Source organism: Rhinoraja longicauda, chromosome 24, assembly GCF_053455715.1.
Source record: "Rhinoraja longicauda isolate Sanriku21f chromosome 24, sRhiLon1.1, whole genome shotgun sequence".
NCBI classification, from domain to species: domain Eukaryota; kingdom Metazoa; phylum Chordata; class Chondrichthyes; order Rajiformes; family Arhynchobatidae; genus Rhinoraja; species Rhinoraja longicauda.
In genome coordinates this window covers 2,866,363-2,878,721 of record NC_135976.1, presented here as the reverse complement: position 1 = coordinate 2,878,721, position 12,359 = coordinate 2,866,363, and the positions used below count along the sequence as shown (strand labels likewise).

The 12,359-nt window shown below is 46.6% G+C and overlaps 1 protein-coding gene across 1 annotated transcript in view; it reads right to left on the bottom strand.

Annotated features, from left to right (window-relative positions):
• LOC144605378 (ataxin-7-like protein 1) overlaps positions 1-12,359 on the bottom strand; it is a 79,757-nt gene extending 67,398 nt beyond the window's left edge. The window contains exon 1 of the mRNA XM_078420534.1: positions 12,260-12,359. Coding sequence (XP_078276660.1) covers positions 12,260-12,359 — 100 coding nt within the window. The remainder of the gene's footprint in view (positions 1-12,259) is intronic.

Genomic DNA, 12,359 nt, shown 5'->3' with positions numbered 1-12,359 from the left:
CAAATTTGCAGATGATACAAAGCTGGGTGGTAGTGTGAACTGTGAGGAAGATGCTATGAGGTTGCAGGGTGACTTGGACAGGTTGTGTGAGTGGGCGGATGCATGGCAGATGCAGTTTAATGTGGATAAGTGTGAGGTTATCCACTTTGGTGGTAAGAATAGGAAAGCAGAGTATTATCTGAATGGTGTCAAGTTAGGAACAGGGGATGTACAACGAGATCTGGGTGTCCCAGTGCATCAGTCACTGAAAGGAAACATGCAGGTACAGCAGGCAGTGAAGAAAGCCAATGGAATGTTGGCCTTCATAACAAGAGGAGTTGAGTATAGGAGCAAAGAGGTCCTTCTGCAGTTGTACAGGGCCCTAGTGAGACCGCACCTGGAGTACTGTGCACAGTTTTGGTCTCCAAATTTGAGGAAGGATATTCTTGCTATTGAGGGCGTGCAGCGTAGATTTACTAGGTTAATTCCCGGAATGGCGGGACTATCATATGTTGAAAGACTGGAGCGACTAGGCTTGTATACACTGGAATTTAGAAGGATGAGAGGAGATCTTATCGAAACGTATAAGATTATTAAGGGGTTGGACACGTTAGAGGCAGGAAACATGTTCCCAATGTTGGGGGAGTCCAGAACAAGGGGCCACAGTTTAAGAATAAGGGGTAGGCCATTTAGAACTGAGATGAGGAAAAACCTTTTCAGTCAGAGAGTTGTGAATCTGTGGAATTCTCTGCCTCAGAAGGCAGTGGAGGCCAATTCACTGAATGCATTCAAGAGAGAGCTGGATAGAGCTCTTAAGGATAGCGGAGTCAGTGGGTATGGGGAGAAGGCAGGAACGGGGTACTGATTGAGAATATCTGGAACTAACTCACCATAAGGAAATCATCTATATACTAAAACTCTCGTTTGTTTGTTTGTTTGTTTGTTCCTGAACTACAGCTAAAACGGTACACGATAGCACGACAATTTTAGGCCCACCTTACTCACCATCGTCCCTTTGGTGCTAATGGAAGTTTCATTGAAATTGTTGTTATATTTTTTAAGTTATTCACATTTGAAAGTTTAAATCTACCTCCTAGGGAGGGAGGGAGGGAGGGGGGTTGAGGGAGGGGGTGGGGAGAGGGAAGGAGGGAGAATAAGGGTGGTGGAGTGGGGGGTAGGGGAAGGGGGGAGAGGGAGGGGGGAGAGTAGGAGGGAGGGGGGAGGAGAGGAGGGAGAGGGATGGGGGGAGAGGGGGGGGAGAGGGGAGGGGGAGAGGGGGAAAGGGGAGGGGGGGAAAGGGGAGGGGGGGAAAGGGGAGGGGGGAAGGGGAGGGGGAGAGGGGAGGGGGAGAGGGGAGGGGGAGAGGGGAGGGAAGGGGAGAGGGGGGAAGGGGAGAGGGAGGAAGGGGAGAGGGGGGAGGGGGAAGGGTGCTGCACCAATGCAGGAGAGGTTTGGGCCCAACGGGTCCACTTGGTCTAGTGTTAAACTAAACACAGCAGGGGACCTGCTGCACTCAGTCACTTCTTGGACCCAATCCAACTCGGAAGCTTCATTTTGTGCCAAATCGTGCAGTGTTGGCTATGGGGAACATCACTCATAGCCCGCCTGGCTGCCATTGGTGGAGCGGGAGCACATGGCCGCTGGCTGGGTGAGGTCACGTGGGGCGCGGGGCTGTGACGTCACCCTTTGTCCCTTATTTGGGAGTGAGGAAGTTGGCAACCCTACTAATACGGGACAAGGGCGGTCCCGTACGGGACAAACTAATTTAGCCCAAAATACGGGATGTCCCTGGCTAATACTGGCAAGCGAGTTTGTACTGGAACTGGGTTAGTTAGAGAATGAGGCTGATGCGTGAAATTGGTCAAGTGCAACGATTATCAACTAAACCCTGTGATTCCGTGATTCCCTGTTTGAGGTGCGCAACCTTCTAGGGGGAAAGATACCATGGATTTCAGGAGTTGGTAATGTTTTAGTCATATTGGGATAATTTAATTAGTTTAAAAATAATGACAAAAATATACTTTGTACTCCAGCACTCCAGCTATTCCAGCCATTAAATTGCTAACAATCCCTGGTACAGTGCAAACTCCTTAAAAGAAGCAGCCAGTGATATGACTGGGTTTATTTTAACATATATGGACAAGTCGGGCTTTTAGACAGAGGTTGGGAACCACAGCACTATTTCATCCCGCTCCAATCCTTTGGAGAAAAGTGAGAGCGATTTGCTGAAAGATGCCTGTAGTCACCAGTCTAATACTTCAATGCCCCACAAGGACAAATCTGTAACCATCATTGTCACACCACATTCCAGAGAGGGAGACAGAACGGGATGCACTCACTAATCCCAAACATAATAGAACATAGAAAATTACAGCACAGGAACAGGCCCTTTGGCCCACAATGACTCTGCCAAACATGATGCCAAGATAAGCTTAACACATGATCTATACCCTCCATTGCCTGCATATCCATGTGTCTATCTAAAAGCCTCAAACAATCATATCTGCTTTCACCACCATCCCAGGCTGCACATTCCAGGCTGCATATTCCAGGCAACCAACCCCTCTGTTTAAAAAGTCTTGCCCCCTACATCTTCTTAAAACTTTGTTCCTCTCACCTCTGGGGTTTTACATTTCCACACTAGGGAAAAGGTTCTGACTGTCTACCATATTATGCTCTTTGTAACTTTATATCCTTCTATCAGGGCCTCTCCGCAACCTCCAGTGTTCAAGAGAAAACAATCCAAGACTGACCAACCTCTCTTTGTAACTAATCCCCCTAAACCAGGCAGCATTCTGGTAAACCTCTTCTGCACCCCCTCCAAAACCTCCCCATCCTCCCTGTAATGGGGTGACCAGAACTGCACGCAATACTCCAAGTGCGACCCCACTGTAGTGTTATGGGGTTGCCTGCACCTTCTACACTATATTTACCTGTGTAGTCACTTTCAAGGAGCTGTGGACCCAACTCCAATATCCCTCTGCACATCAATGCTGCTGAGTCATGCCACCAAGCATATATATTCAATCTCCCAAAATAACATATTATACTTGCTTGAATTAAACTCCATCTACCATTTCTCCACCTATTTCTGAAGTGGATCTATATCCCGCTGTATACTTTGACATCCTTCCTCACAACCTGTAACGACAGCAATCTTGGTGTTATCTGCAAACTTACTAACTAACTCATCTAAATGTATGTCCAATTCATTTATGTACATGACAAATAACAGATCCTGCAGAATTCCACTGGACACAGAACTCCAGTCAGAATAACGGCCTTCAACCACAACTGTAGTCACCAGCACAAGTAATGTGCGAATATAGATGCAACCACGTATAGTAACTCGTCAAAGCACAAATTCCCTCCTTCATCCTTGAACGTCCTATACCGTCTGTGCAGGAAGGAACTGCAGATACTGGTTTAAACTGAAAATAGACACAAATGCTGGAGTAACTCAGCAAGACAGGCAACGTCTTTGGAGAGAAGGAATGGGTGACGTTTCGGGTCAAAACCTCAAGGTGAGGTACTCTACATGGTTGCATCTGTATTTTGGGTTGAGACCCAAAACGTCACCCATTCCTTCTCTCCAAAGATGCTGCCTGTCGCTAAGTTATTCCAGTATTCTGTGTCTATCTTCGTCCTATACCGTCCCCCTGGTAACCCTCCAATTTTTAAATGTACGCATAAAAAGCCTTGGGGTTTTCTTTAATCTGACTTGACAAAGACTCTGATTGCCCCTTTTAGCCCTTCTAATCGCCCGCTTGAGTTATTTCATACATTTATATTGCTCAGAAGCCTTATCTGGTTTCATCATGTTAAGCATCACATGTGCTTTCTTTTCCTTTTCCACCAAATTTTCTACCTCTTTGATCGTCCAAGGATCCCTTACCTTGCCATTGTTATCCCTCCTCCTTACTGGAACATGCCCATCCTGAACTTTAATCAACTGGCCTTTAAACGACTCCCACATCAGATGTGGACATACCCAACAACTGCTCCCAAATAATGTCCCTGGCTCCTGCCTTTCAATGCTGTAATCTGCCTTACTCCAATTTAGTGCCTTTCTCCAAGGTCCAGACTTAACCCTATTCAAAACAATCTTAAAATTTAAATCTTAAAACTGCCTGGCCCACTGAGTTACTCAAACACTTTGTGTCTTTTTTTGGAAATCAGCATCTGCAGTTCCTCGCATATCCTTAAAACCTGTGGAGTTTTTTTTTAGTTTAGAGATACAGCGCGGAAACATGCCCTATGGCCCACCAAATCCACGCCAACCAGCGGTCCCCACACACTAACACTGCCCTACACAAACTAAGGACAATTTACATTTATACCAAGCCAATTAACCTACAATCCTGTAATGAAAAAGGCCAAAAGTCTTTCTGACCACCCTATCTATCTGTGGTGCTACTTTTAACAAACTACATCCCTGCACTCCTAGACCCCTCTGCATTACAACACTCCCCAGAGCCCTACCATTCCCAGTGTAGGCCCAACCACGGTAGTCTTCTCAAAATGCAACACCTCACATTTCTCTGTATTAAACTCCATCAATCATTCCTCAGCCCACCTGCCCAACCAATCAAGATCCTGCTGCAGTTTTTGACAACCATCTTCACTATCGATATCGCCCACTTTAGTGCCATCCCCAAACTTGCTAATCATGCCAGGTACAGTGCCCTCCATAATGTTCGGGACCAAAGAACCATCATTTATTTATTTGCCTCTGTACTCCACAATTTGAGATTTGTAATAGAAAAAAAATCACATGTGGTTAAAGTGCACATTATCACATTTTAATAAAGGCCATTTTTACACATTTTGGTTTCACCATGTAGAAATTACAGCTGTGTTTATACATAGTCCCCCCATTTCAGGGCACCATAATGTTTGGGACACAGCAATGTCATGTAAATGAAAGTAGACATGTTTAGTATTTTGTTGCATATCCTTTGCATGCAATGACTGCTTGAAGTCTGCGATTCATGGACATCACCAGTTGCTGGGTGTCTTCTCTGGTGATGCTCTGCCAGGCCTGTATTGCAGCCATCTTTAGCTTATGCTTGTTTTGGGGGCTCGTCCCCTTCAGTTTTCTCTTCAGCATATAAAAGGCATGCTCAATTGGGTTAAGATCGGGCGATTGACTTTGCCACTCAAGAATTGACAATTTTTTAGCTTTGAAAAACTCCTTTGTTGCTTTAGCAGTATGTTTGGGATCATTGTCTTGCTGTAGAATGAACCGCCGGCCAGTGAGTTTTGAGCCATTTGTTTGAACTTGAGCAGATAGGATGTGTCTATACACTTCAGAATTCATTATGCTACTACCATCAGCAGTTGTATCATCAATGAAGATAAGTGAGCCAGTACCTTCAGCAGCCATACATGCCCAGGCCATAACACCCCCACCACCGTGTTTCACAGATGAGGTGGTATGCTTTGGATCTTGGGCAGTTCCTTCTCTCCTCCATACTTTGCTCTTGCCATCACTCTGATATAAGTAAATCTTCATCTCATCTGTCCACAAGACCTATTTCCAGAAATGTGGTTGCACTTTTAAGTACTTCTTGGCAAACTGTAACCCGGCCATTCTATTTTTGCGGCTATCCAGTGGTTTGCATCTTGCAGTGTAGCCTCTGTATTTCTGTACATGAAGTCTTCTGCGGACAGTGGTCATTGACAAATCCACACCTGACTCCTGAAGAGTGTTTCTGATCTGTCGGACAGGTGTTTGGGGATTTTTCTTTATTATAGAGAATTCTTCAGTCGTCAGCTGTGGAGGTCTTCCTTGGCCTGCCAGTCCCTTTGTGATCAGTCAGCTCACCAGTGCCCTCTTTCTTCTTAATGATGTTCCAAACAGTTGATTTTGGTAAGGCTAAGGTTTGGCTGATATCTCTTAACAGTTTTATTCTTGTTTCTCAATTTCATAATGGCTTCTTTGACTTTCATTGGCACAACTTTGGTCCTCATGTTGATAAACAGCAATAAAAGTTTCCAAAGGTGATGGAAAGACTGGAGGAAAGTCTAGGTGCTGAGAGCTCTCTTATACCTGCATCAAGGAGGCATTTAAACGCACCTGAGCAATTACAAACACCTGTGAAGCCATGTGTCCCAAACATTATGGTGCCCTGAAATTGGAGGACTATGTATAAACACAGCTGTAATTTTTACACGTTGAAACCGAAATGTATAAAAATGGCCTTTAATAAAATCTGACAATGTGCCTGTGATTATTTTCTATTACAAATCTCAAATTGTGGAGTACAGAAGCAAATAAATAAATGATGGGTCTTTGTCCCAAACATTACGCAGGGCACTGTATGTTCTCATCCAAATCATTAATATAGATGACAAACAGCAATGGACCCCGCATCAAACCCTGAGGCATATCGCTACTCAGGGCTCTCCAGTGCAAAACGCTACTTTCCACCATCATATATAATGTTATATTTGCACTATGAGTAATGTAAGCTCTGTGTGGGAAGGTACATAAGGAATGGGTGATGTTTCGGGTCGAGAACCTTCTTCAGACCAAGAGTCAGGGCAGAGGAAGACACAGAGATAAGGAAGGTGTGAAAAGGAGACATTGTTAGCTAGAAGGTGACAATGCGGCACACAGACATGAAAATTAATCAGGGGGACAGTCAGACAGGTCGGAGAACTAGGGAGGGAGGGAGTGACAGTGGAGGAGGCCCAGGACCGAAAGGTCAGTATGGGAATGGGAGGGGGAGTTAAAGTGTTCAGCAATCGGAAAAATCAGGTAGGTTTAGGCGGACTGAGCGGAGGTGTTCAGCGAAACAATCGCCAAGCTTGCCTTTGGTTCACGACGATATATAGCCACACCTGTAACAGCAGATACAGTAGATGAGGTTGGAGGAGGTACAAGTGAACCTCTGCCTCACCTGAAAAGACTGTTGTGGTGCTTGGATGGAGTCAAGGGAGGAGGTATAGGGAAAGGTGTTGCATCTCCTGCGGTTGCAGGGTAAAGTACCTGGGGAGGGGGTAGTTTGGGTGGGAAGGGACAAGGGAATCAGGACGTTGCAGAGGGAACGGTCTCTGCGGGGTGAAAATGGGAAGATGTTACGTTGGCGGTGGCGAAAATGTCAGAGGATTATGTTCTGTACACGATGGCTGATGGGTTGAAAGGTGAGGACTAGGGGGATTCTGTCCCTGTTGCGACTGAGTTGGAGTGGGAGCAAGAGTGAAGCTGCGGGATATCGAGGAGACCCTTATGAGGGTCTCATCTATGATGGAAGAGGTGAATCCCCAGTTTCCCAAAGAATGAGGAAATCTCAGATGCCTGGTATGGAACACCTCATCTTGGGCGCAGATGCGGCATAGACGGTGGAACTGAGAGTAAGGGATAGTCTTTGCAGGAGGCAGGGTGGGAAGTGTGGTCTAGATAGCTGTGGAAGTCTGTAAGTTTATAGTAGATTTCAGTCGATAGTCTATCTCCTGTGATGGAGACGGTGAGATCAAGAAACAGTAGGGAGATGTCGGATATGGTCCAAGTGAATTTCACACAAATGCACTCAAATTCACTTGGACCATCTCTGTAGAGAAGGAATGCGTAACGTTAGAAAGGTCCCGACCCAAAACGTCACCCATTCCTTCTCTCCAGAGAAGCTGCCCTGTCTACTGAGTTACTCCAGCATTTCGTGTCTATCTTTGGTGTAAACCAGCATCTGCAGTTCCTTCCTACACAGAAAAGTGCACACCTTTATTGTACCCTATGTTCAGAATGACAGGCTCATACAGTATTGCACCATAGCATTTTTAGTTTGTCTAGTTTAGATCTGTTTCCACAGTATCCACATCCCTGTGAAGCAGTGGGATGGAGAAGTCCTCAACAATATTACATCCAATATAAGTTGGTGATAGATCTATTCTACTATTACTGTACTCCAGTGAGGTGCAAGGGCAGACCTGTACTCAACATCAGAGTACCCCAACAGGATCATTAAACCTATGTTGCCAAGAACAGTCAGATTAAAAGGCTGGAATTTATATCATGCCCTTAAAAAAGTGAAGTGTCTTAATCATGATCAAACAAACTTGGAAACAAACCACCTTTGAAAAGCTTTAGATATTAGCTCAAGATATTAAATGTTTAGTTAACAAGGTGGTTTTTAAGGAGCATCTTAAGGCAACAGTGATAAAGAGACAGAAGACAGTATAAGTTACCATTCGGGGTAGTTAGAAGAGCAATGGAACTTTCATTTTTTGAGGAAATAGATATCAAAGCTAATTTAGGTGAGACAAACCTCCTCACCAGTCTGCACACCTGACTCACCACTTTTTTGCAACCATGCACCTGTACTCTCAGATTCCTCCATTCTGTAACAATCCCAAGGCTCTGTCATTTACTGTGTAAGTCTTGCCCTAGTTTAACATATCTAAGTGCAACATCTCAACTTGTCAGTTAAAATCCTTTTGCGTTTCCTCCTTTCCAAACTTGTTGTAAACTCTTCTACATCGGCGAGACCAAGCGTAGACTGGGCGATCGTTTCGCTGAACACCTTCACACAGTGCACCTTGGCCTACGTGATCGCCTGGTTGCAAAACAGGCCTGTCACGGCGGCACGGTGGCGCAGCGGTAGAGTTGCTGCCTTACAGCGAATGCAGCGCCGGAGACTCAGGGTCGATCCTGACTACGGGCACCGTCTGTACGGAGTTTGTACGTTCTCCCCGTGACCTGCGTGGGTTTTCTCCGAGATCTTCGGTTTCCTCCCACACTCCAAAGACGTACAGGTATGTAGGTGAATTGACTGGGTAAATGTAAAAATTGTCCCTAGTGTGTGTAGGATAGTGTTGATGTGTGGGGATCGCTGGGCGGCGCGGACTAGGTGGGCCGAAGGGCCTGTTTCCGCGCTGTATCTCTAAATCTAAATCTAAATCTAAAACACTTCAATTCCCCTTCCAAGTCAAGTCAGGTCAAGTCACGATGTGCAGTGTATTCCCACACTGGCCTTTCTGTCCTGGGCCTCCTCCATTGTCAGTGAGGCCAAATACAAATTGGAGAAACAGCACCTCATATTTCGTTTGGGCAGCTTACAACCCAACTGTAAGAATATTGATTTCTCTAACCCTTGCATCCCCTCTTTCTCCATCCCTCCCCCACCCTAGTTGTCGTACTAGTTTCACTGTTGTCCTGTTGAGTTCCATTGTCTGCATAACTCATTATCACTTTGCCCACAGCCAACAATGAACAACTGTGGGCTCCACCTTTCCTTGATCATCACTACTTTTTTGCACATCTTTCATTAATTTGTTTTATATCTCTCTATATCATCGTCTATATCTCTAATTTCCCTTTCCCCTGACTCTCAATCTGAAGAAGAGTCTCGACCCGAAACATCACCTTTTCCTTTTCTCTAAAGATGCTGCCTATTATTCCAGCTTTCTGTGTCTATCTTGTTGCAAACTTAGATATCCTTCCTAACTGTCAATACAACCAATTCTGCTGTCATCTGCAAATGTACTAACAATGTTAATTACATCATCATCCAAATCATTAATGTATACAACAAACTGCAGCAGACTTCGCACTGACTGCCTGTGGCACAGCCCTAGGCACCATCCTCCCATCAGAAAAACAACCCTCCACAACTACCCTTTGACACCTTCCTCCAAGCCAATTTTGAATCTAATTGGAGGTAGACACAAAATGCTGGAGTAACTCAGCGGGTCAGGCAGCATCTCGGGAGAGAAGGAATGGGTGACGTTTCGGGTCGAGACCCTTCTTCAGACTGAGAGTCAGAGGAGAGGGAAATATCACCTCATAACCTCACCTCAAAGAAACAAACCTCATATTTCACTTTGGCAGCTTACACCCCAGCGATGTGAATATTGACTTCTCCAACTTCAAGTAACCCTTTCGTTCCCTCTCTCTCCATCCCTCCCCCTTCCGAGTATTCTGACCAGTCTGACTGTCCCCTTGATTACATTTTATATCTGTATGCTTCGTTGTCACCTTCTCCTAGCTAACAATGATCTATTCTACATGTTCCTTGATCTACATCCCCTTTTAGTTTAGTTTAGAGATACAGCGTGGAAACAGGCCCTTTCAGCCCACCGGGTCCGTGCCGACCAGCGATCCCCACACATTAACACTACCCTACACACACTAGGGACAATTTTTACATTTACCAAGCCAATTAACCTACAAATCTGTACGTCTTTGGAGTGTGGGAGGCAACTGAAGATCTCGGAGAAAACCCATGCAGGTCACGGGGAGATCGTACAACTCCGTACAGACAGCACCCGTAGTCGGGATCGAACCCAGATCTCCTGCGCTGCATTTGCTGTAAGGCAGCAACTCTATCGCTGCGCCACCGTGCTTTGATGTCTCATTTGATGTCTCGTTTTCACACCTTACACTTCCTTGTCTCTGTGTCTCCCTCTCTCCTGACTCAGTCTGAAGAAGGGTCTCAACTCGAAAGGTCACCCATTCCTTCTATCCAGACATGCTGCCTGTCCCGCTGAGTTACTCCAGCATGTTGTGTCTATCTTCAGTGTAAACCAGCATCTAGTGGGCAGTGGGCAAGTTCTAAATGGGACTTGTACGGGAGTTGGACGACCCCGCCCCCACGATGTCTCCACTGTCTTGTGTGCATGCCACAAGTACAGTCGGCAAGTCGTTGGTTCCAGCGGCTTTAGGGCTTGTCTACCTAGCATGTGAAGCCTAGGTTCGGCGGATTGCGCGGAGGAAACCACCAGAAGGTTCAACGGGCAGAAAGACGATCCCAGCAAAGCGTCGTGGAGCGCAAACAGGGCAGAGTGAGATACGTAGGACACTTCTGACCATCCACTGCATCCTGACCTGTCCCCAGCCGTCCCGACTATGTCTTGCCGCTGGAACCCGGTAGGCCGGGACGAGAGAGTGAGGCCGACGATCTGCGCAACTCCCCCTCACTTAAATCCAAGTCAAGCGCAAGTCACGACTTCAACGTGAAGTCATGGTCATCTTCGAACCCGAAGGACGACCAACATACAACAACAAACCAGCATCTGCAGTTTCTTCCTACAAAATTTAAAGAAGATGTTTGGGCAAGTTTTTTTAAAACCGTAACTAATGGATGTCTGGAACGCCCTGCCACGGCGGTGGTCGATGCAGGCACTATAGTGAAATTTACGCGGCTTTAGATAGACACGTGGATATGCAGGGAATGGAGGGATATGGATCACATATAGAGATGAGTTCAATCTAGCATCATGTTCGGCACAGAAATTGTGGGCTGAAGGGTCTGTTCCTGTGTTGTACTGAAGATAGATACAAAGTGCTGGAGTATTCAGTGGTTCAGGAGGAAAAAGATGGGTGACGTTTCGGGTGGGAACCCGTCTTCATTTTTTCAGAGCCGATGTATACTGTTCCCTGTTCTATGTGCTGCCTAACTGTGCATCACACTCCAGTGGCTAATCAAAGCTTTATAACGTATAAAACAACATCTATGTTTTTGTACTCCAGTCCTCCATATGTAAAGGCCAGACTTCCATTCGGCTTTTTGGTGTCTTTCTGTACCTCTCCATGACTTTTGCGCGTAAACACCCAAGTATCTTTGGACCTCCACTGCTCCAAGCATTTCACTAATTAAAGCAGTTTCTGATTAGATTTTTGCAATATCGATAGACACATATCAGCTGACATTGAAACATACTTTAGAGACACAAGAGACTGCAGATGCTAGAATCTTAAGCAAAAAGTGTTGGAGAAATTCAGCAGGCCAGACAGCATCTGTGGAGGGTAATGGGCAGACTCTTCCTCAGACAGAAACATAATTGGTAGTTTTGCCTATTAACTCCACTACTCTGAAAGATAAATTGTTCTCATGTTTGTCAAATCAACAACCTGGACCTGGAAATCCTGGTTTAATATCATCTTCAACCATACAACATTCCCCTGCAAGTTTCAGCTTGGATTTCATGGAGTGACACTTCTTTCTTTAACTTTCAGACTGAGAGGCAGGAGTGTGTGGCGGTAAAGCGGTGAGATGGCCTGTCTGGAGGGCGGGCGCTAGGACCCGGCGCCGCTCGGCTGCCCGCGTACGGCCGGCGGATGGGCGCTAGGACCCGGCGGGCGGGCGCTCCGCTGCCTGTGTGTGTGTGTGTGTGTGAGTGAGTGAGTGCGGGACGAGGCCGGTCCCAGGGCAGGCAGGCTGGCTGTCCGTTGGTTTAAACCCTGTGCAGGCGCTCGCAGTGGCAGTGGCGCGGTGATGGCCCCCCCCCCCCCCCCCCCCCCCCCGCGGCCCGGCAAGCAGCTCCCCCCCAGCCCACTCACCGTCCGCCAGCCGCAGCGCCTCGGCCCGCTCGATCCAGCTGCTCCAAGACTGGCCCACGAACGCCTCGGGACTCGGCAGTCTGCGCTCCGAGGCCGCCAT